Source organism: Microcebus murinus, chromosome 14 (genome assembly GCF_040939455.1).
Source record: "Microcebus murinus isolate Inina chromosome 14, M.murinus_Inina_mat1.0, whole genome shotgun sequence".
Taxonomy (NCBI): domain Eukaryota; kingdom Metazoa; phylum Chordata; class Mammalia; order Primates; family Cheirogaleidae; genus Microcebus; species Microcebus murinus.
In genome coordinates this window covers 53,504,249-53,528,411 of record NC_134117.1, presented here as the reverse complement: position 1 = coordinate 53,528,411, position 24,163 = coordinate 53,504,249, and the positions used below count along the sequence as shown (strand labels likewise).

Sequence of the window (24,163 nt, the reverse complement as noted above, 5' to 3'; positions counted from 1 at the left end):
CTGGGTGCCCTGGAGCCTGCATGCATCCGCTTCCTCCAGGCTGCCCTCTGCATCCCAGCCAGAGATCCCTGCTCTGGGCTAAGAAAATGTGAGCTCTCCCTTCGGGAAATGCACCTTCTCTCCTTCCTAAGCGGAATTCCGTGAGTCCCTTGGGGGTAGGCTCTAGGTCCTCTTGGGGCTAGGCACAGAGAAAATAAGTGTAAATAACAGAGTTTGCTGTTCTCAGGACCAGGGTCCCTGTGACCTTTTTCAGGGCCCCCCCAGCCTGGGCTTCCCCACCCATCCCGCGAGAGGAGAAGCAGAGCAGACCTCCTTTGCACAGAGGGGAAACCAAGGCACAGCTAATGGCGGGAGGCAGGGAGGACGCAAGAGTGACTGGCGGTTCCTATGGGGGCAGGGGCAGGGAAGCCCAGCACCCACAGAGGCAACTGCAGGTCAAGGTGGGGTGGGGGGGTTGGGGGAGCTCCGAGAAATGCTTTATGACTTTCTAAGTGGGCCTCTGCTGACAGCTTAACAGCCGGCTCCTCCCAGCGCCAGGCTGCATATTTACGAGCCGGCTCCGAGGGGGAGGCTCAGGAATCCAGCCCACACCACCCGACCCTCAGCCCTCTGGCTCCGGGGCCAGGAAGCCATAAAAAATGATCTTGCATTGCTTCCCTTCCCCCAAATGGTTTTTTTTTTGGGGGGGGAAGGGACAGCAGTGGAGGTTGGGGGCAGGGAAGGTGTAGGGTCTTTTTCAAAGCCTGCACAAGCAGACACTAACAGAAGGAACCTACTGTCCGGCCCTGGGGTCCCCAGCCTGAGCTGCTAATGGCTGCACAAGCTCACGTTTAGGGGGCTTTAGGGGGCACCTACTCCAAGCCAGGGTATCGCCTTTAACATCTCATTTAATCTTCCCAGCAATCCTGGGAAATTTGGAAAGGTTTGGAAAGGTGGTGTCTGTGGGATTAGGTCCCACTGTTTCCTCCTGCCCCTACCAGAAAGCCTCTTCAGTTTACAGTTGACAGGCCCAGAGAGGGAAAGAAACTTGCCCAAAGTCACACAGCATGTTATCGGTGGAGTGTGGACCTGACCTAGGGCTCCCGACTCCCAGCGCAGCAGGCCCCTCTGATGCAGACTCCTGGGGGATGCAGGGCTCCTGACATGGGGGTGGGGGTCCAGATGGGGATGATCTCCTTGTGTTCTGAACTGCTCTCCCTGTCTACACACTGCCTAAATGCCACCAGATGCTCTGAGCGGCTCGGGTACTCCGAGGCTGGAATTCCACAGCGGTGCCTGATCCTAGGCCCAGTTGGTGGGGCGCCCGCCGCCCCTCTTCAGGCGGATGCCAGAAGGCCATTCCGCCCCGGCCATCCTCTGAGACCAGTCCCCAGAGCTAGAGGCTGGACTCTGGGAGCCCCCAGGAGCCCCTCCCCGTCCCTAAGTATCCTCAGTCCCCCCTCCCCGTCCCTAAGTATCCTCAGTCCCCCCTCCCCGTCTGGCCTGGCAGGGACCAGGGTGTCCCACAGGATGTGGCCGTCTGGCTAGCTGCAGCCTCCACCACATCCCCTCTGGGCACTGTCCAGGCCCAGTGCTGAGGAACGCCGACCACGGAAGTGACCCCACCCTCTGTCCCATGTCGGCCCACTCTGGCATGGCCTCCAGCCCACATACGCCACCCGTCTTCCTGCTGAAGTGGGTCAGTCCCACCCAGGGAAACCAGTGCAGCTCTCAGCACTGGTAGCTCCGGGGGGGCTCTGGCTACTGGGGGGGGGCCTTAGCAATGGCCAGGGAGCCCCAGGCGGGGACAGGGCGGGGGCAGGGGACCAAAGAGCCGTCTGGAGGCCCGGGCCTCTCGGTCCCACCCCTCCTGTTTTTCTCTGTGTGCTAGGCCCCCTCAGCAAGGGTCTGTCTGCAGATAATCAGGGAACAGATTCGGAAAGAAGGAGGAAGAAAAGCACTCCGGCGCCAGACAGGATCCTTATCTTCTGGGGCGGAATGTCAGCAGCAGGCAGCGGGGCAGGCAGTCCTGCCAGGAGCCCCGGAGTGGGGGAGGGGGCTCACCCAGGGCTCTGGGAGGGGGAGAGGGGTGGCCCGCTCTGGGCCAGGAGGCCATGGGAATCGGCCTGCTGGGGAGGGGATCTGGATGCCAAAGCCTGCCCAGCCCCACCCAGCTCTCATGATGGGTCTCCCCAAGTGCTGGACAGGCACTGAGACCTCCACTCACGGAACGGGGAGGAGGGGCGGAGGTCCCCAAGTCCCCCAGCTCCCAACAAGCCAGCAGAGCACCCAGACCCAGCAGCCCTGAACTGGCTGGGCTACGGCCTCAGCCACAAGACTCGGGCCAAGGTCTCCTTCCGACTGGCTGCACCCAGCCGCTGTCACCTGTAGAGTGGGGTCCAAGCCCCACGTGGCCTCTTGCGCTGAGCTATGAGGATGCTCCCCAGAGATACCATCTAGAAAGAACCAGGCAAAGGGAGGGTGTGTTCTGCCTGGTTGAGCCTCCCACCCCAGGGGCCTCCCGGCTGGTTCTCACACAGCTTGGGAACCCAGAGGGCGGCCGTGAGAGGGGCTTCTTGGCGCTAGCCCCCCACGACACTCTCAGTGAAACCCACAACATGGCAGAGGTCCCTATCATAGAGCAGAAAGCAGGTTTCCCCAGCGTGGACCATAAACCTTAGGACCGAGGAGCGTTCATTCCCTGGCCTGGACTTCTCTGGGCCAGGGCTGAATCCCAAGGATGACGCCCCTGGAGAATGACAGTGTCAATTGGGGGGTCCAGACCCTAGATCTGGGTTCAAATCCAGGCTCTGTTACCTCCTGGCTGTGTGGCCCTGGACAAGTGTCCTCATCCCTCCCCTGACCCCCATGCCTCAGTTTCCTCAATCTATAAAGTGAGGGAGATGTCTTCTCAGCACTAACATTCTACGACTTTACACTTAACCTGACAGCGGGGGCCCTGCCCCTGAGGAACTTGAACCAGGAACCACCTATAACTGTACTCACACGCACATCAGTCACAGAAACAGCAAACTACATGTGCCCACGTGTCCTGCAGCATCCTGGGGTCACCTGTGTGGACCCTGGTTCTCATTTCCTGGTGGCCTCGGCCTGGAGCAGTTGGAGTGGGCTGGCTGGCAGGAGCTGGCTAGTTCATCTGCCAGGGGAGGGGCCGGGGGGGAGAAAAGGCCCCCAAGGGTCCTGACAAAGAGGGAAAGACTTCTGACTGGCGCTGGGGATTAAAGGCATGCTCCCCTGTGCCCCACGAGGGCCGGCCTGGCTGGCCTGTCCCCCAGCTGTCATCTGCAAGGGCTGGTTCTCATTAGCTGCAGTGGCAGCTGCGGGGGTGGGGTGTATGCAGGCTACAGAGCCAGAACCGAAGCCAGGCTGGGACAGTGGTCACCTTTGGGGCTGGGGTGGAACTAAAGCCAGGCTGGTGTGGGGGAGGAGGTGACAGGCTTGGCCAGTGGGAGGGGCAAAAGTGAGAGCTGCCTGGAGCCTCCAGCATCTTCCGGCCTGTTATTCTGGGCTTTTTATTTATTCAGAGGTTGGGGATGCGGCTCAGCATCTGTTGGCTCAATATTTATTACAGGCGTGTTGGCCTCGTACCTCGGACCCTGCCGCCGTGGGACCCCTTCCCCCATCTCCTCGGTGCCAGGACACACTTGAAAACCTGCAAGGAAGGGCTGGAGGGTTCTACCTCTCTGAAAGATCACCAAATGCAACTCTTGGTTTACCTCTGGGAAACTGAGGCCCAAGCCTTGTTCAAGGTCACAGGGCACACTGGTCCTTGACCCCCTGCTCTCTTGGCTTTCAGGCCATTAGCACAGACAAATGCCCTCAGAGGGAAAATACCCCAACCACTCGGAGCCGTGACAGCGACCTGCCCGCCAGTCCCTACCACGTAGGGACAGAGCTGCCAGAAATCCTGGCGTCAGGTCACAGCTTTGCGTACAAGGCACTCAAACTCTCTGAGCCTCAGTTTTTCCCTCTGCGCAGCAAGGTAACACCCACCTCACAGAGATTTGGGGGGGCTGCATGCAAACCGTAAAGTCCTGTGCCACTGGCACTTGCTTATTTGCTTACAAGCTGCACGGCAGGCTGGGCTGGAAACAAGTGAGGCAGGATGGCCTGGGGGACTGATACCCGTCTGTGGCCACCAAATGCCTTCCTTATCGCAGCCTCAGAGGCCAGGCAGGAGGCAGCTAATAAATCAGCAGCAGAGCTCCTTCTTAACCAACTGAAGACATGTAAATGACCCAGAGCAACCCTGGGGGTGCCAACTGGCAGAGCTCACGGTGACATCACAGGCCTACCCGGCTCCAAGCCTTCCAGCAGCTGAGGTCAGCTCGCAGAGCGTCCCCCCCCAACGAGTCCTACACGGAGCCAAGAGGAGCATGGCACTGCCAGGGCCGGGGCCGGGGCCAGGCTGCCAGCTCCGATTCCGCGAGTTCCTCCCCTCCTCGTGCACGCACTCTGCAATCGTTTCTCCTCCAGCCCCCTGATTGCTTTTCCCCCATGAACACAAGACTGCCGCTTCTCATATAACACATAAGCTGTGGTGTGAACTTCTGGTAAATGAAGATCTTATTTAAAACCGTGTGCTATCAGAGGAGGAGTTGAGACAGGATCCAACACCGGCTTGCCAAGAAAAGGAGGTGCTGGGGGCCGTGCGCAGAGCCACAGGCCGTTCCTGGGAAGTCATCGGAGACAGGCCACAGGACCCCAGCAATGCTCTCAACCCAGATCCGAGGGTCAAACGGGGTATCACTTTCTTTATCTTTGCAGGAGGGTTCTGCAAGGATCCCCATTTGAGAATTGGGTTTGCCACAAAGAATGGCTTCATTTTGGAGGGCTTTGCAAGAATGGCAGAATTTTGGATTGGAGAGGTCTTGGGAGATCATCTGAGTCTGGGTTGCTCGACTTCAGCTGCACAATAGGGCTACCTGGGGAGCTTTTAAAGATCCCAATGCCCAGGTAAGACCCTAAGGCCAATAAAGTCAGAATCTCTGGGTGGGACCTAGGTGTCAGGTGACCCCATTGTCCAGCTAAGGTTGAGAGCCATCAAGGCAGTCTCATTATAACATGAAGTGTGCACCGGAATCACCTGGGGTGCTGTCAGAAATCGTATGCCCAAGCCTGGCCCAGACTTCCTAAACCAGAACCTTTTGAAAAAACTCTAGGAGGTTTACATACAACTGTGGTTATTCATTCACTGAGGGCCCGCTCTGTGCTGTGGGCATCAGGGCACACTACTGAGTGACACAGCCCTGTACTCCGGGAGCAGGTTGCAGACACATAAGCACGTCTGCAAACAGTAACTCCTCTGCAAACATTAACTCCGGATGGCCATAGGTGTTGGAAGAAAAGAGAGGCAGGGGGTCAGGGAAGGGCTCTCTGGGGAGGAGGCATTTGAGCCCTAGGGGTGAGCCACGCCAGGTGCAGTAGGAGTGCACCCACGCAGAGGCATGTTTGCTGATGTGGGGAGGGACGTCTCCTACCAGCTGCAGAGCCCACTCTCACCAACCCCCACCCGGTCCCCTGTTTACGGGGTGCCTGGCTAGACAGGAAATGCCTGGTCACAATTATACCCTCTGCCCCTCAGGACACACTACAAGCAGCTGGGCTAAGGGGACTTTAGAAAAGGTACAGCTGAAAGTTGTAAGGAACCCCAGGGTTCACTAGTCCAACCCCCTCATTTAACAGATGGAGAAACTGAGGCTCAGAGAGAGAGGAAGCCCTTTGATTGCTTTGATGCGGCATGTCAGCTCTGCAAGGGTTAAATGGGACAGACTTCACCATGGAGCTTGCCTGCTGCTGTTGTGGAGCCCCTGTCACTCCCACCCCACCCCAGATCCCTGGTGCTGTTGCTCTCCATACAGACAACCCATGTCCCAGCTCCGCACAAGCCTGTGGCACATCCAGGCAGTTTGAGTGGAGGGAAGGTGGGGGACCTCCGCTGAGGGTGGGAGGTCCTTCCTCCCACACGGGGAAGCCCATCAAAGGCCAGACAGAATGGTGCCAGATAAGGCCGTGGAATTTGGAATTTGGTAGGATCTGGAATTTCCCTGATGGGGAAGGTTGGCCCCAGCTGTCCTCCCTCGGTGAGCGCCCAAAGGGAGGGGATGTCATTCTGCAGGGAGGGGGCAGGTGGCCCATGTGCCCAGGGTGGGAGGGCACAGTGGGCAGAGAGAAGTGGCTGGCTGTCTTTGGAATGTCCCTTCCGGGAGAGGCAGGCTGGGTCACTGGGCCAATTGGTGGACAGACCATTCATTGAAAGCGACTTTGAACTTGGCCACTGGCCTGCTCTTGCTCAGCCGTGATTTCCACCTTTTGCGGTGCAGCCAGGAGGGCTGCAGGCCAGGGGCTGCCCTTCTTCAGCCTGCTTGGCCTTGGCTTTGCAGCGTGCTGGGGTGGGCAGCTTTCCCTGCTGAGCCCAGCTTTCCTCGATAAGGGGGGGGGTATGCTGCCTCCTGAACAGGTCTGCGCCCCCACTCTCTCTGACCAATCAGCGCTACAGCCCTCAGGCTCCTCCTAGCCCCCCGCTGAGTTCCCTGCAGGTAAAGGGTGGGGGTAGGACAGAGTGTCCTTGAAGGACAATCTAGAATGGTCTAAAATGCTTCTTCTCTTAACCTTGCTCAACCACCAACCCGAGGCAGGGGTGGAGAGGAGGAGGTGAGGGTGAAAGGTCAGGCAGCAGTAGCACCAGTCAGAAGGTAACTTATCTCTCCCTCTCTGCCTCAGTTTCCTCATCTGTAAAGGAGAGTGAAAGCACTCACCTTGCTGCAGACTGTGGTGTTACGAAGAAGCTCAGAGTCCACGTGAAGGTGAGCCGGGGCATTACCTGGCCTGTGATGGCAGCAAAGCCAGGGCCCAGGGATGACTCGCCACCAGCTCTTACCCAAACCAAGGGACGCCAGGCCTTCAGGCTCCCCTTCATAGGGTCTGCCAGGCCGCGGGTCCTAAGAAACTCTGGAGACTGCACTGTCCACCCCATAAGCACGACAATTCCCTAGAAGGACCCTTGGAAAGGAAGCCCAGGGAAGTGAGAAGGAGATGCCCCAAGCACCCAGGGAACTTCCCTTCCAGCTGCCCTTTCCAGCAGAGATGGGGGCTCTGGGGCTCGGGTGAGCGCTCTGGTCCACAGGGACGAGGGAGGGCGACATACTGCAGGCTTCCGGCAGTCCCTTTTGCCTGGAGAGGCCAGGTCCTCAGCTGCCTCCATATGACCCAGGGGCGGGGGTGGAGGACACTGTCGTGAGTGTAATAAACGACTTATTGCCTGGTAAGCGGAGTTCTCAGGCTTGGAGCATGATCTGCAGGCAGTCATGTCCCCATCGGCCTGCCCAAGCCCCCCCCCCACTCGTGGAGGGCCTGAGGTCGGCACAGCCCCTCCCCTGCAGACCAGCTGATCCGCCCCTGGGGCTGCCAGCATTGCCCCCATATGCCCACAAGAACGCGCCTTCTCTCTGGCCAATCCTTCAAATGGCGAAGGGGTGGACTGAAGCTGGCCAAGACTGGCCTGTGGGAAAGGCCCAGTTCTGTCCATCAATCAACAGCTCGTTACTGAGACCACAATCACATTGGCGGGGGAGGCTGCATTCTACAAAGCAGGTCCAAGTGCTTCTAGTCACTCACCAACTAATCACCTCACAACTAATCCCAGAGCAAACGGCATTCAGAGAGGCGCACAGGGACAAGAGTGGGTGCAGAGCGGGCTCATGGAAGGAGCACTGAATCTGGAGTCCAAAGTCTAGGGCTAAACCTAGAGTAGGCTTTGACACTAAAAGGTAGGAGATTAGGGTGGGTCACTTCACTTCCGAGAGCTCCACTTAGCTCTTCTGCTAAGACCTTCCTCCCAGAGTCATTACAAGGGCTAAATGAGACAATGTATGCAAAATGGGCACAGAGCAGGCCCAGTGGGTGTCCCTTGTGTGCCCAAGGTGCAGTGGGAGGGAGGCCAGGAACTCTGAGGGCCTGTAACACACCGGGCATGCAGGCGGAGTGTATGGGATGGGACCCTCATGGTCAAATTAAGCAGCCACCTCAGCATCTTCTGCAGCTCTGTATAGAATGGTGTGTGTGTGTGTGTGTGTGTGTGTGTGTGTGTGTGTGTGTCCCAAGGGACTAGAAAAGGAGGATCTAGAATTAAGAGACCCAAGGAGCAACCTGCAGACCTTGTAGGTAAATAACAAAATTATATCCCAAATTGTGCAAAGCCCTTTGCACACACATGAACTCATTGTGACATTGGTCCCACTTCCTGTCTATAGGACTCATTGCCATTTTATAAAGATGAGATCGAGTTCCAGAGGGCTGATGGGATGTGCCCAGGACCACATGAAGCCAGAACCACAATCCAAGCTGGGGCGGGGATGGCACTTGTAAGGCAGCACAGGGAATGTGTCGTTCCCCCCCCCCCCCAAGCTCACTGCCCGGATCTGTAACCAGGGTGGGAGGGGCATCCAAGGGGGAGACAGAATATATTCAAAGGCCATTAAAAGTGAATAAAAAATAAATAAATAAATAAAAGTGAATCAGAAGATAGGTGCAGGTCTGGCCTAGACCGAGACCCACTTCGTTCTCACATGACAGGTAGCGCACTATAGATAGTATTTTGTGCTTTGGTTCTCTCACTTGTCAGTATGTCCTAGAAATCTCTCTGTATCAGTCTATGGAGAGTTTCACTGCTCTTTTGTTATAGCTGCATAGTACTCCAATGTGTGGGTATATCCGGTTTATGCAACTACTCTCCTAGGGCATTTAGGCTATTTCCAGTGCTGCAACGAATAACATCGTGCACGTTTATTTTGTATTAAAGAAGGTGTATTTTTTTTTTTTTTTGAGACAGAGTCTCGCTTTGTTGCCTAGGCTAGAGTGAGTGCCATGGCGTCAGCCTGGCTCACAGCAACCTCAAACTCCTGGGCTCAAGCGATCCTTCTGTCTCAGCCTCTCAAGTAGCTGGGACTACAGGCATGAGCCACCATGCCCGGCTCATTTTTTCTATATATATTAGTTGGCCAATTAGTTTCTTTCTATTTATAGTAGAGACGGGGTCTCGCTCTTGCTCAGGCTGGTTTCGAACTCCCGACCTCGAGCAATCCGCCCGCCTCGGCCTCCCAGAGAGCTAGGATTACAGGCGTGAGCCACCGCGCCCGGCCCAAGAAGGTGTATTTTAAGGGAAGATTTCTAGCAGTGCTGATTAGCAGAGGTGACAGGCATCAGTACTATTGATCTTAACACTGATCTTCAGTGTTTCCCATTAAACGAGATACCAGTTTTAGGACTAGGATATATATGTTTTATCATGTTAAAAACTATCCCTTAATTCCTATTTTCTTGAGTGTTTATATCATTAATACATGTAAAATTTTGTCCCTTTTTCAGCATTTCTGGAGATAATCATATGATTTTGTTTCCTTCGATTCATTAATATGGTATATGACATCAATTTGGCCCATGTTATCAATATTAATGGAGTAATTCTGAACCAACCTTGCATTCCTGGAATCAATCAGATTTGGTCATGATTAAAAAGAGAGAGGGAATGGAACTGGATAGCAATGGTCACAGCCACCATCACTGAACACTTTCTCTGTCTTCTACACCCATGACCTGATCAGTCCTCAACAAAGCTGTGTGGCACTGGCTTCGTTATTCCCATTTCACAGCAGAGGAAACTGGGAGTCACAGTGGTGAAGTTGCCTGGCCAATATCACACAGCTTGCAAAATAGATGTTCGGGCCCAGAGATTCCACAGACCCCAATGATAGGTGGGTGGCATTATCTGGCTGTTCTTTAGAGTTATTAAAATGCTAATTATCTGATAAGGTGTTGGCAGGCGGAATGTCTCCGTAGGAGCTAGGGGGTGGGGAGGAGACTCTGCCCCTTCTTCTAGAAGCTCGAGTGGTCCTCCTCAACCCCCAGCTCAGCAGATGAATGGCGTCACGGGGGCTGGTGAGCTGCAGCCAGCCAGGTGTGCTGTCAGCACGCAGGGCCTGCAGGGCGTCTTTGCACAGCACGGTGGCAAGCAATCCTCAAAGGCCCGCCACGTCCCCTTCCAACCCCAGCCTGGCTCTGCCTTGGCGTTCGCGTCTCAGGCTCTCTGAATAGTGTGGGAGCAACTCGGGGAGTGAAGACTGGTCCAGGGACGTGGTGGGCTGGGAGGGAACAAAATTGCAGAGAAGAAAACTCTAAGTCTCCGCTCCCTGCTGGTCCTGCCTGCCCTGTTTTCGAAGAACGGGCAGCCGGCCGAGGGATTATGTAACTTCTGGTGGGCACGGCAGATGGTGTGCTGGCTCAGACAGCAGCAAGCCCGGCACTGACACTAACCTTCCCTGACGTGGCACCAGGGCCCCCTCTGCTCTGGGGTGCAGGGTCAGAGGACGGGGGCGCGGAGCAGGGTGAGAAGTGGCCCAAACTCTTGTCACTCAGCTCAACAGCCGTGGCCAGCCAGGCCACAGAGAGAAAACAGGGAAATGGGATAGTTTCCCCGCCTGCTCCAACAGTTCTCAGGATGTCACAGCCCTGGGGTTCCCGGCTCTGCAGAGCTCCTTCCGCCTCAGACCAGCATCCTCTGGGGCTTTGGAGAAGTTTCCAAAGCACCTCTCTGGGTGTTTTCTCTCTTGGTCCTAACTGCCATTTAGCTTTTCTTCGTTTCTTTTGCTAATGGGTACACGCAGGCTCAAAGAGAGTGAGGGATTACCCTACCACACAGAGACAGACTTGGCCTTAGAGCCGAAGCTCCCAGACTCCTACTCCAGTGCTCTTTCCAAATGTGTCTGCCAGCACAGGCTCTCCCCTTGCTGAAAACCCCAGGCAATCACCGAGTCACCCGCAGCCACCCTGAAGCACACCTGCAGGACTTTACAGCCACGGACTCTGACGGCCAGAGGAATCTCATAACTCCCTGGCATGACCCTGCCCCTGTCTAACAGGCCCCAAGTCAAGAGAGGAGTGTTGGAAAGAAAGAAGGGGGTAACCAGTGATTTGTGGTTTGATTTCCCTGCAGGCACAAAGAAAAGGAAACTGACATTCGCTGATCGTGCTCATGTTGTTTAATCTCCTGAAAACCTATCCAGTCCCCCACTTTACAATGAGGAGATGCAAGCTCAGGGAGTTGCAGTTAGTGATGGAGCTAGGACTTGAACCCAGCTTTTCTGATTCCAGGGTGGACCCTCTTCATTTGGACAGATGAAGACGAGAGAGGGAAAGGGACTAGCACAATGCCACACAGATTAGCTATGTGGCTAGGACTAGAATCTGACCTTCCTTCAGATTCTCAACTCAGGGCTTTTTTTGCTGTTGTTTCCTGTGAGTGTGTGCCTCTGTGTGTGTGTGTGTGTGTGTGTGTGTGTGTGTACAGAAGTGGGATGGACCCCCAGGAAAATGTGGAGCCAGATCAAATTTGCAGAAGGGGTCATTGGTCCAGCAGCCCCGGCTGTCCTGGGCTTGCAGGCAGGAATTCCAGCTCAGCTTGCGGCAGGGGCTCCTGGCAAGAACTAGCGGGCCCCCAGCTGTGAGGGTAGTAGCAGAGCCAGGCTTGCTGCTGCCTTGGCCGAGGGCCTGGGGATGTTTCATCTCCCAGAGATGCTCCCTGAATGTTAGAGCTGGACATGGTGCCATGGAGAGCCTGGGTTAGCCCGTGGCTGGAACCCCTCCCCTGCACCAAGCCCGGCTCCTGCTAAGAAGCTGGGAGGGTTCTTCTGCTATGGAGGGCTGAGGCCTGGAGTCAGACCCTGACCATGGCCTTCAGATAGACCTGCTCAGCCACACCTGCTCCCAGGCCTCAGAGCCTGTGCCCATGCAATGGGCATTCTCTCGAGCCACTAGAAGGCAAGGTAGAGAGGGGTGATCAATGGGCCTTAAGTAGGAAACAAACATTTGAAAGGGGCCTGGACCAGCTGTGTGCCTTGTGAGGGCCACCTTGCAGATGGGTACAAAGTTACCAGCCCAGCAAGTGTCTGCCACTGTCTCCACACAAAGGGGCTGAGGGCACCTCACTGCAAAACTCAGTTAATTCTTTGTGGCTCCATTGGATTTGGTGAATAAATTCTTTCTAACCCCAGGGGCTCTGACCACTGAAGATGTGTCTTTGGTTTCCAGAATGCCTGGTATACAGTAAGTGCTCAAAGAAAGCAAGCAGGAGAAAATGAAGGGAGGGGAGCAGGCAGGTGGGAGAGGGAGGCTATAAGCAGAGGGACAGGGCTCTACTAATCCTTTGGTTACCCGCCCACAGCAGCAAGCCCACACACGGTAGGGACAAAGTCACAGCTACCTCCCAGGTGAGTGAGCCCTGACCTCGAGTTCCTCATTCATTCATTCTACAGAGATTTACTGAGCACCTTCTGCGTGCCAGGCACTGTGCCGGGTGCCAGGGACACTCACGAGTGAGCAAAATGGACCCAGCCTCCCCAGTCCCCAGTGTCACTGCTGTTCCCCCATCGCCAGGGCCCTGGCTTGGTGACATGGAGAGGGGAAGGGTGCCAGGCTGCCTCAAACGACAGACCCACCCCACCCCATGCCAGGGCACTGCTCCCAGAGTCTCACTCTGCCTCGCTGTGTCCCAGAATGACCAAAAGTGGGATGGGGGAGGGGGTCAGCAACAACGTTCCTGGAATTTCTAACTCAACTTCTTGTAAGCTCCGCATCCCGCCTAGGTGCCCAGGCCCCTGGCCGGGCAGGCGGGCGCCTCTGATTGCATTACGGAGCTGCTTTCCTTCAGCCTGTCTCCTGATGCCAGCAGTGCCTCCAGACGCCGCTCCGGGCCTCTGGGGAGTGCAGGCTCCCGGGTGATCTCGGCAGAAACGTTCATCCCAGACCTCGGGGACGCCTCCTGGGCCAGAGCAGGTCCAGATGGGTACCGGGAACCAGAAAAGGCAGCCTCTCTTCTCTCCCTGCCCTTCTCCCTGGCACTCTGGCCAACCCGGAGGCTGCTACGTGGGGACTCTGTGTCCCCCTGGCTCTCCGGCCCAGAGATGTACAGGGAGAGACTCTGGGCCCAGCCTAGCAGGGGTCGGCCAGACTGGGGGTTGGGGGAGGGGCAGGAAGAGGAGGGAGACAATGGACACCAATGGCGCACCCACTCTGCGCAGGACTGCACTGTGCGCTAGTTCAGGTCACACCACCCACGGTGCAGGCATTGTTACCCTGCCCATCCCGTGAACAGGGAAGCTGAGGTGCAGAGAGGGGGAGCCACCCGCTCCTTCCCCAAGGGCTGGTCAAGCCCATCTTTCACCAGGAAGTTTTCCCTGAACACCCAGGCCCACAGCAGCCCCCTCTCAACATCACAGGCATTTCTACTGCACCCCCAATATGTGGTGCCACAACGACAATGACAACGGCGAATGACACTGGGCACTTTAGGATGTACAAAGAGCCTTTGTGTATTATTTATCCCCAAACAATCTGATGAGATTGGTGCTATTACTACTCCCATTTTACAAATAAAGAAACCAAAGCTCAGAGAGGCTAGGCAACTTGCTCTAGGACACACAGCCATCTGGTGGCACAGCCGGGATTTGAACGCAAGCAGTCTGACGGCAGAGCCTGCCCTCTAAACACCACCCGCCTCCTGGTACAGACACATGTTGGCTCGTGCTTGAGGGGGTTCCTCTCTTTGCATCACCATATACGCCCCCAGCATCAGAGGCCTGGCACATGGCTCATGCTTCAAGAAGTAACACCAGGCCCACCATTCTTCGATGGTCAAGCCCGTGTTTTTCCACCTCTGAGCCCAGAGCCCAGCACTTGCTCAGACTGAATAAATGTGCACGTGCACCTGCTTTAGGGCTGGACCAGTGTTCCAATACCCAATGTGGGGACAGGATCCTCATACCCCACCCCCAAGATCAGCCTCCCCTTTCCCCTGAGATGAAGCAGCCAACGGCAAGGGGCCAGGTCCGGGAGTCTGTTCCTATCACACATTCCACAGGGTCCCCTTGAGCCTTGGAGGGGTGGGGGGATGGGGGCCAAGTGCTTCTCCCCCCCACATTCCCAGGATGGCTCCTCAGTGAGGTCCTCCTCGGCCTCCTGGGCCCTGCCTGGCGTCTGGGGCTCTGATACAGGAGATGCCTATGGAGCAGGAAAAGGGGACCAAGGTCCTGGAGGGTGATTTATGGCTTCGGAGAGATGGATGGAGAGAGAGAGAGACATCTAGGGCTGCGTAATGCGCACAAGGGCATTCCAGTCAATATATTGACTTTCCGGAAGGGCCTCTGTAAACACAAGTGGTTCTGGGCCTCGGCTACCTCTGTTTCTTGCTAGCTGCTGGGGCCTCTTCAGATAGAACCAGACAAAAAACCCACATCCATTAAGGATCATCCTTCCACCTCTCCCCCACTCCAAGCTCACAGACAGGGAGGGAGGCCAAGCAACCAGGACCCAGAGAGGGAAAGGCACTTGCCCAAGGTCACACAGTAGATGAAGGGCAAGAGCCAGAGTTTCCTAACTCCTAGGCCAGGAGTGCTGAGCGTCCCTGCCCTCACTCTCTTGGAGGAGGACGACTCTGCTCGCAGGTTCTCCCCGGAGCAGGCTGTGCAGTCAACAGTCCCAGAGTGCTCACTGCGTGTGGGGCACCATGCTAAGGGCTTCATCACACACCAGCTCGTGAGATCCTCAAAGCAACTCCATCAGGATGATATTGGTATCATCCCCACTTTGCAGATGAGCAAACAGAGGCACAGCGCAGTTCGGTGAGCTGCCCGAGGCCACCCGGTTTATGAGTGACAATGCTGGGAGGCTATGTTAACCTCAAAATTCCAGCTGGCCATGCCATGCACCCTTTTGCACCTGCAGCAAAGGCCCTGGGGAGGGGCCTCTGTGAAGAGGGGTCTGTGGGGACAGAGCAGCTGGGGACTTCCCAGAGGTGGTGATGACAAGTGAGCCTTCCCCTCCGGAAGTGGCTGGGCCGAGGATGCCGCCCTTCCCTGGCGGAGGCACGGCAGAAGGCAGAGGAACACCTCCCCGGGCCCCACCCCTACACCGTCCCTACCAGTGATTAAAAAGCAATTTCTGGGCTCACTCCATTTTCAAGAGCCACAGAGAGGGACCAAAGGATAAGAAATCTTTTGGTCTCAAGCCCCTTCCCCAGGTCCTGGCTCAGGGAGTCAGAAGTAGCTGAGAGGGCTGGCCCCAACGCACACAGTTGAACCGGGGTGCTGGGAGGGGAAACGGGCCAGGGGCTTGGTTCCCCAGGGGTCAGGGCCCACCCCAAGAGGACTCTAGCCAGAGCAGATGCTGAGAGGCCAAACTTCCTGAGGGGGGCAAGGTCAGGCTGGCACCCTTGCCAGGTGCCCAGCTAGCTAAGCCTCCACCCCATCCTCGCTCAGAAGGACCTGGGAGGAGAGTCAGGGCCTGGCCCTTGTCACCCCCTCCCAGGAAGCCCCAAGGCTTAGCATCTCTACTCTTTGCTGTGCTCCTCACTGCATACTGCTGTTGTCCTCATGTGGCATCTAGGACTCTCTGAATGCCATTTCTGGAGTGGAATTAGCACCCTACCCCCAGTAGTGACCTACCTCTCAAGGTGTTAAGGCCAGGGCCACTTAGGGGTTCTGCCCTATGTCCTGGTCCTGCCTCTCCAGCCTCCTGAGTGGGCATCCACCTCCCTGGTGGGGTGCTCACAGGGACAAAGTGAGGTTCCACAAATGAAAGGTTCTGTAAACCGTAAAGCAACACGTACATTGCTAAGGTCATTGACTTTCCCGCAGGCCTGCCTGCTCCAGAATGGCACACCTTACCCTAGACTTACAGTGATCCTAGTCCCTTGTATGGGCACACCTAGGCGAGCAGAGGAGCTCTTGGAGGACCAAGGAAGTGGTAGGGACGGTGAGTCCAGCCCGTGTGTTTGCATGCGTGTGTCCACTTTCCGTTGCTTCCACTGAGAGTCCAGGCCCCAGCCACGCCTGCCGGCTCTCCTTTAGGGATCCACTCACTCACGCTCTGCTGGCCCCTTCCTTCTCTGGCAAATTCCAGAGGAGCCCTCACTCCTCCTGGAGGGAGATGAGCTGAAGCAGGAGCTGACTCAGGTCAGAGAGCAGATCTCCAAACCACAGAGCCCGTCCCACTGCCCTGGGTACGCTGGGAGCTGACTGCAGGAGACTGGGGGTCTGGGACCCAGGTCCTTTTGGGGGTAGGAGCCCAAGCTCAAGGGCTGGCTTAGGGCCCATGTATGCCCAACCTTCCTCCCTCTGGAGCACCACGACCCACCTGCAGGCAGGCCCGCTCCATCTGCGCAGGGCAGGGGAAGCCCTCCTGTGCCTTTCCAACAGCAGAACCCGGCACTCAGGCCACACCCGCTGTCTGTCCCAGGTGCAGGGCAGAATGAGGTCTCCTTACGCTGAAGGGCAGATGGCCTGGGTCCCATCCTGAAGAGGAATCCCCGACACAATACAACGGATGGAGCTTCCCATGCCTGGTGGTGACTCACTGTCGCCACATACACATACCTATTTATACACAAGCACACACACCCAAACACACACGCAGCCGTATACACCACACACCCCATATACAAAAGGCACAACCGGCTCCAACACACACATCCATCTCCCGCACACACCCCACGCACACCGCACCTCCACACAAGACTAACACCCAATACAACACCACGCCCACCTCCCCTGCCACCGCACACTCCCACCCCCACCCACCTCAACGCACATGCTCGCCCCTACACACTCTTTAATACATACTCTCACACCCACAGGCCTGCCTTCCCTGAAAACACAGCCGTGCAGCGCCGGGAAGTTGCGAGGCGCTGGGGGCAGCCTGTTCTGCGAGGTGAGAAGGAGGGGGCTCAGCGAGGCGGTGACGGCGTTAGAGCTCCCAGGGCTCCTGCAGACCGATTTAGCTCGGCTGGGGAGGGAGGTGGCGAGGGGGACGAGGGGGTGCAGGAGATGGGGGGGGGCTGCTAGCAGCAGGGAATCCAGCCCCCCAGCTGCGGAGGGGCTACCCAGGCAGCTTTGCCCAGAAGGGGAAATGGACCCCCCAGTGCTTTTGGAGGGAATAAAGAGGAAACAAAGGGGGGGGGGCGGGGAGCCGGCTGATTTATGCCTGCACTTCAGCAAATATTTTCGCTGCTATTAGCATCGCGGAAGGCAGGAGCCAGGAGAAAGGGCGCCGTGGGGACCTGTGGCTGAGCGCGCTGCGCCCGGGCTTGTCTGCCCGCGGGGGCGCCGCGCCTGGCCGGCCGGAGCTCCAAGCCAGCGCCACCCAGCTCCGGTGCCAGCCTTCTCCCAAAAAGCCCCAGGAGGGGCTCACCTGGCCCCGGGCTCACCAAAACGCGGCGCCTCGGTGGAGCGCAGGCCCGAAGGGGGCAGGAGGTGGCGCCCCAGCCCCAACTTGGGAGCCCCGCTCCAGCGGAGGGGCGCGCCCTGCCCTGGCCTGCGCAAACTGCCCTCTCCCGGTATTATTCTAATTACGGTACTTTAAATTTCCTTAAAAAGAAAAGAAAAGAAACAGAAAAGCACAGAACACACTTGTTTGGTTTCATTTTGCCTTCACAGCTTTAATGACTCTATTTGTGGAAGCTGTTTAGAAAGCTGGTGAGAAGGAGGAGGATGCCAAGAGAAGCGCTCTGGCCTGGGGCTGCTCTCTCCTCCCTGCCCTCTGGGGCAGCTGCTGTCCTGGGCCTAGGGCCACCAACCCCAAGTCCCACTCTAACACCCGGCCCCTCCACCCTTTTTTTGCAGGCCTCAGTGGGCTCCAAGTTGTCTCTTTTTGAACCAACCCTAGCCCTGAGGTTCAAAATACCTTCTGTGTAGCTGGCAGGCCCTGGGGAAGGCTCTCAGGACTGTCCCTTCAGAAACCCTGACCTTGCTCTCTAAGCACTGGGAGTAGAGGGATCCATCTCCCCCCATCACCCCTGAAATCCTAGGCAGCCCCCAACCCTCCTGAGAAAACCTCCAGTGGCTCAGGGAAGGGCAGGTGGGAGGCAGACCCCATCTTAGGCCTGACATCCTGCGACTGGGGTGGCAGGACCTTCATTCAGTCCAGGAGAAACTCAATAACAAAGAGGGATGGAAAGGGCATTGGCTCCCAAAGCTTCAAAATAAAAACTAAAAACATATTCTGTCCCCAATATACAAATGGGTGCAGAGCTCTAAAATGCTAACATTTGCAGCCCAGGGGAGTTTGGCTTGTGATTTGTCTGAACTTCCCCAGGACAAGGTAGTGGCTCAGAAGATCAATGCTTGGGGGGCAGGGGGACCGGGAACACCTCTGGGCACTTGCCTGGTCTCAGAGCTTCACTGCTGTCCTTTGGCCCTGCCCCTTCCACCTCTCCTGTGTCCATGCTTTCCCCCACCCAGCTACAAGTCCAGTCTAGCAAAGCTATCTTAACTGTAGCTGCCTGCCTTAGGTGGCGCTTCAACTTCGGAACCATGACTGTGGATCTCCAGCCCAGGTGGAATGAAGGAGCCCAAAGCACTAGACTGACGTTTGTGAGGCCCGAGCTCAAATCCTGGCTCTACCCCCAAGTCCCAATATGACTCCTCAAGTCTCAATATGATCCCCAAGTCCCAATATGACCCCCAAGTCCCAATGTGATGCCGCCCAAGTTGGGCCTGTCCCAAAGCTTCAACAGTGAAATAAGTGGATTGGAAACGAGAGGAATTTTTATTTTAAATTTTATCCTACAGAACTTCCTGTTTGGTGGTGGGGAGGGGAAAGAGGCAGAGGAGAGGATAGTAGGAGAAATACCTCCCCTGCAGGGGTACTTTCATTTTAATGAGAAAACCCATTAAGACACTTGACTTTCCATTTGTTTAAGTGAGATGGGTGTTTGCTAGAGTGAGTGTAGAGGGCGACAAGGAGGACAGCCCATCACACACACTCACACACACATATACACACGCACACCAAGCAGAGATGCTAGAAAAACTCTGGTTTTAATTGCACTTTAAAGAGAAGAATTATCATGACACCTCTGCTCCTTCTCAACCATCCCAGCCAGAGGCCAAGGAAAGGCTCATTAAAAGCTCCAGGAAGGGCTGAGGGTTCAGGTGGGAGGAGATTTCCAGGGCCAACTAAAGCTTTTGAAGTGGCCTCTCCTGGCCAGTCACTTGCTGACATCTCCTTGTAGGGTTGGGGTTTTATGGTTCCAGTTTTGATTTGTCCACCAACAGACTTATTTTATGGCTTAAAAAAATTCTTGGTGCTATTAAGGGGAGCTCATTCCCATATTCATGGGGGAAAAGAGAGAGGTGCCCATCACTTGAGGGGAGCTGGGACACGCCCAGGAAAGAGCCCTCTCTGTAGAAACGGCCTTCCCAGCCTTAGCTCAATCTGAGGCTGACGGCAGAGGGGTGGATGAGGACGGGAGGAAGGATCCAACGGGGTCTGCATCAGCCTGGCTACTGGACAGGAGCCCTGCATGCAAGTCTTCGATCTGTGGTCGAGTGAAGGCGAGAGTTGGGGAAAGCCAGCACGCTGGCCTTGGTTTTCCCCGTCAGTAAAATGGGATTCATGAGGGATCCACTGGAAAAGTCCAAAGAACATCTGAAAGAAAGATGCTCTGTGCCTGTGGCATTGGAGAAAAGAGACTGTGTGGGAGGGAGTGGCATGTCCCCTCTCAGAAGGCAGGTTTCTAAGGGCCATACATTCTGGGCAATGAGAAGGCTGCAGGCCAACCCCACCAGCTGGCCCCTCTCCAGGCTGGTGGGCAGGCCGCTCCTGCCGCGCTAAGTAATGAGCACAATTCCAACACCACCGCTTCTGCTCGCTAGTGAGAAATCAAAGCCGGGTATTAGAGGCCATTTCTCATTGGGCACCGTTGGTGCCCAAATCCATCAAAGCCCTGGGCCTGGGGTTTCTTCTGGGGAAGGTGGGGGCTGGCTGCTTTGTTAAGCGGGAAAGGCAGGCCGCCTCCAGCCTTCCTGGCCAAGCCCACCCAGCCAGAGAACGACGGGGCAACCAGTCTTGTCTTTCTCCTGCCTACCAGAGCCTCCCCCGCCCCCAACTCCCAGTAACCTCAGGATTTATTCCTGATCCCACTGCCCTGCTGGTTCAGAAACAGTTTCCCAAGACTCAACCCTGCCCATATGCCATTTACAGAGACTTAAGTTCTTCAATTACCTCCTTAAACACCCTCAAACCAGAAACCAACACCCCGTCCCAGGCCCTCCCTCCCACGTCTAACTAACGCCCTTTAAAACAAGGTCGGTCAATTCAGCAGCCGGCCTGCCCCCTCCCCATCATTACCTTCCAACTTCAAAACACTGCTGTAAATACCAGAGTCTGCCCAAATCATAATTAACTTGGATCAAATGATTGAGTGGCGTAACTTTACAGTACAGGGCTTGCAAAAAAAAAAAAAAAAAAAAAAAGTGAGGTGCTAAAACCAAGCCCTCACTCCTGGCCGTGGGAATTATTAATTCCAAAAAACGAGCAATCTTTGGCTGTGGGGGTGGGGGAAGGGCGGATGTCAACATCGCAGCGGAAGGTGGTGAGGAGGGACAGCGTCATCGCGTCCTTTCTGCTCCAGTTTTCCTGCCCCATCCTCAGCCTCAACTCAGAGAGGACTCCGTGCAGGATGGCCTGCCCCGCCCGCACCCTGCTCCGGAGCAGCCGAGGCTCCAGGCGGCTGCAGCCAGCCCACCGGCTTGGGTTCCGGTACCAGAGAGAGGCTGGCTCCAGTGAGTCCACTGGCTGCCCGGGAAGACGCAGCCGTCAGTAACGCCTGGTCCAGCTACAGGACGAGCGAGACACGTACACATCCACGGCGGGAGAGGAGGGCTGGGGATTTTAAGAGCCCACCAACCCTCTGAAGGCACCGTGCTGGGTCCAGAGCGGGCGCCGTAGAGAGGAGAGCGCACCTACTCAGTTCCCCGGACAGTGAGAATGTCAGTGACCCCTTTAAAGGGAAACTCGGCAGGATCGCCACGTACCTCCGCCCCCTTCCAACAAACACACCAACACCCAGAAAAAAAAAATCCTTCCAGACCCGCGGGCCCCGCGGTCTCGGGGAAAGCTATGTGTGCGGAATTTAGCTCTCCCCATTTCAGTAGCCAAAGCCCTTCCACCCGGCCTCCCCCAGCGGGCAGAGCGCATCGCGCGCTTCCCGTACTCCGCAAGTCTGTCCACCCTCCCTCTGGTCTGCGGGTCCCGTCCGTGCAGCGCGCCAGAGCCTGAGCGAGCCGGGACCCGGACCGGGACTAGGAAGTTACCAGCGGGAGGCAGCGGGCGCGCACCTTGCCTGTGCAGCCACAGGATTTTTTTTTTTTTTCCGGCGCCGAAGCCAGGAGCGCTGGGAGCCAGGTGTCCCCTGGAGGCGGGTCCTCCCGGAGACTCAGACCCCGACTCCGACACCCGTTCCAGGGAAAAGCAGCTATCCCTTCCAGGCGGGAGTAGGAAGCTTCCCCATTACTGTGAACCCCCTGACCTGCGGCCCCAGCGAAGTGGCTGCGCCATCGCCCACTTCGGTGGGCAGAGAAATCTGCCTTCTAACTTGGGTGCTCCTGCCGCTCCCCTGCGCGCATCGACGCGGAGAAGGACCACCTCAAGTTCAGCGGAGAGTGAGGCGCAAGGGTCCCCTCGCCCTGTCCCCAGGCCCGATCGCTCCCTACCTGCGTGGCTCAGCCTCAGGTCCCAGCAGAGCAGCAGCGCCAGCAGCAGCGCACCCCGCGCTCCGCTCCGGGCCCGCATGCTCCCGCGGCCCGGCTCCGGCGCCTCTCCCCCGGGGCTCTCTCCCCGGCCCCAGTCTCGCCGCCGCCGTCCCCGCCGCCGCCGCCGCCTCCTCGCCGTCCTCCCCGGCGCCCGGCCGCGCCAGCCCGTGCCTTCCGTGGGGGCAGCGGCAGGCACGCCGCGCGGAGGGCCGCCGGCGCTCGGAGCGCGAGGGGTGTCCGGCGCCCGCTCTCCAGCCAGGCTCCCCGCGCTACTGCGCCCTGGCTCTCAAGTTGCGCGACCCAAGGCGAGAGCGCTCAGTGCGCGCGCAGCGGCCGGCGCCGCCGTCCGAGCCCCGTGAGCGCCCTCCGAGCCCCGCCGCAGCCCGCGGCTCGGGCGCCCTCGCCGGTCCCCGCCGCCCGCCACAATGCCGAGCGCCGCCGCCCGCGGCCCCAGTGAGCTCGCCGGCCGCGGGGACCGCGCGGCGGGGCGGGGCCTGGGCGGGCGGGGGCGGGGCCGGCGGGGGGCCTCGAGGGGGCTCCCGACGGCCGTCGGAGAGCGGCGGCGGCACAGCTGGGGGACCCTTAGGGGGGGCCCAGAGCGTTGAAAAACTCGGCTGCTGGAGAACGGCTGGAAGCGGAGTCTGCCCAATTTTCGTTTGCAAAAATTGGCTCGGCTATGTCGGCCTTCCCCTGTGATTACACTTAGGACTCTCGCTTTCGGCTCCTTGGTCTTTATTGCACCCTATGCTTTCCACATGTGAGGGTCTTTCCAAAAAAGCCCCCTGAATGAGAACACTCAAACCCCAGTGAAGCTGGGGCTTACAGCTGTGTGAATAGGGGCATAGATTGGGACCGTCCTGGTTAGCTCTATGTGTCTGCACGCCCTCCGGCAGAACTGTTGACCAGACCCCTTGGGCCGCCTCCAGCTGATCCTGTGCGGTGGGAAACCAGCCCCAAAAGTGACAGCGGGCAAAAGGGAGGAACAGCCATTTTGGGGCTCAGTGTAGACTTGGGCTCTGCCCCTTAGCTACTGTGTGACCTTGAGCAAGTTACTTAACCATTCTGATGCTCCCTTTATCCTCATTTGTAAAATGGAGAATAATGATGGCTATTTCAAAAGGGAGTGTAGAATTGAGTGGGGGGGGGATGTGTATGGCAGTGGCTCCACAAGTGTCAATATTATCTCTTTCCAAGATTCTCCTCTCCCAGCCAGCCAGTCTGATTCCTGGGGGAAAGTCCTGACCATCCAAGGATTGGCCAGGGAGCATGTGGGGCCAGGTGAGGTTTGGAGGATGGGCAGTGTCTTGGGATTGAAACCAGAGCCCTTAGAATGCGTGGATCAGCTGACATCAGCAGAGATCTCTATGTGCCAAGGCACAGGGCCAAGCTCTGTCTACACATCATCTCTGTCAATTCTCTCAACAACTCTCTGAAGTACCATTTATAGCCCCATTTTACAGATGAAGGAACTGAGTCATGCCTGAGATCACACAGCTTTGAGTCAATGAGTGACTGGGTAAAGAGGACAGGGGAAGTGGGATTGGAAAGAAACCCTCTGAGCTGTGGAGCTTCCTCCTCGATACCTTCCCCAGGCTGGACTGGGCTGGGAAAAGGGGCAGGCAGCCTACAGGAATGTCTATTCCACCTAGCCCGGATCTGTTCACTACCTGGGATTCTTCCTCTTTCCAGAGCTGGGATCTGGAATCATTCCTCAAATACAGGTGCAGTAGGCCGCTTCAAGAAGGGCTGAGGGAAGTCAGGGAGAGGTCAGTGAGGGTGGGCTGGAATAAGGCCAGGTGTCCCCAGAGGTGCTTCCTAAATTGGAAGAGAAAGGACTTGGGGGCCAGATCTGCTGTCTGGAAGGGGACCTGGTTGGTAGGGTGAGGGCAAAGAAGCAACAAGGGCCTGTCCCAGCTGTTTCTCCAGGGGAGAGATGAAGGCAGGACTGCCCAATACCCCCTCCACACACACTCTCCCCATGAACTTGGGTCTAGAGCTTCTGGGGTGGTAGTATATGCAGTCAGTTTACCTCCCCAGCCCTCTCTGGTGAGGGACTCAGGTGGATATGGGTGGACCAGGACTCCCTGGGGAAGGACTTTGGCCAATTGAGAAAGGTCCATGTGGGCAAAGGTAAGTGGGTTATTTTTAGCTTGGCTGGGGACAGCCCAGGCGAGGGCAGTAGATGGGAGAGTCAGTGGCTCATTACACCCAGACAGCTCCACCCTTCCACGAACTGCAAACACACATGCACACACCCACCCCATGCACACCTACAAAGGTACACACAAGAAAACATACACCAAAGACACACAGGTGCAAAATGACCCTCCCAGAAAGATCACGCAAACAAATAGGCACCCAACTACAGAGACACCCACATACCAAAGATACATGACTAAAAAAAAGCAAACACATACGTAGGCACACACAACTAAAAGGACAAACAGGCAGGTGACTCTAAAGACAGATGTTTAGTCACGTAACTGCTACTAGGAAGCACATATAGGCACTTGTGTACCAAGACCCACATCTGACTGCTACCCCCTGGACACAGGCTCATGGTCAAGGACATTATGCTGGAG

The 24,163-nt window shown here is 56.9% G+C and overlaps 1 protein-coding gene across 1 annotated transcript in view; it reads right to left on the bottom strand.

Moving 5' to 3' along the window:
• The window catches only part of UNC5B (unc-5 netrin receptor B), a 79,045-nt gene extending 57,032 nt beyond the window's left edge, over positions 1–22,013 (bottom strand). Inside the window, exon 1 of the mRNA XM_012762595.2 lies at positions 21,543–22,013. Coding sequence (XP_012618049.2) covers positions 21,543–21,621 — 79 coding nt within the window. The 5' untranslated portion in view covers positions 21,622–22,013. The remainder of the gene's footprint in view (positions 1–21,542) is intronic.
• Positions 22,014–24,163: the final 2,150 nt, after the last annotated feature.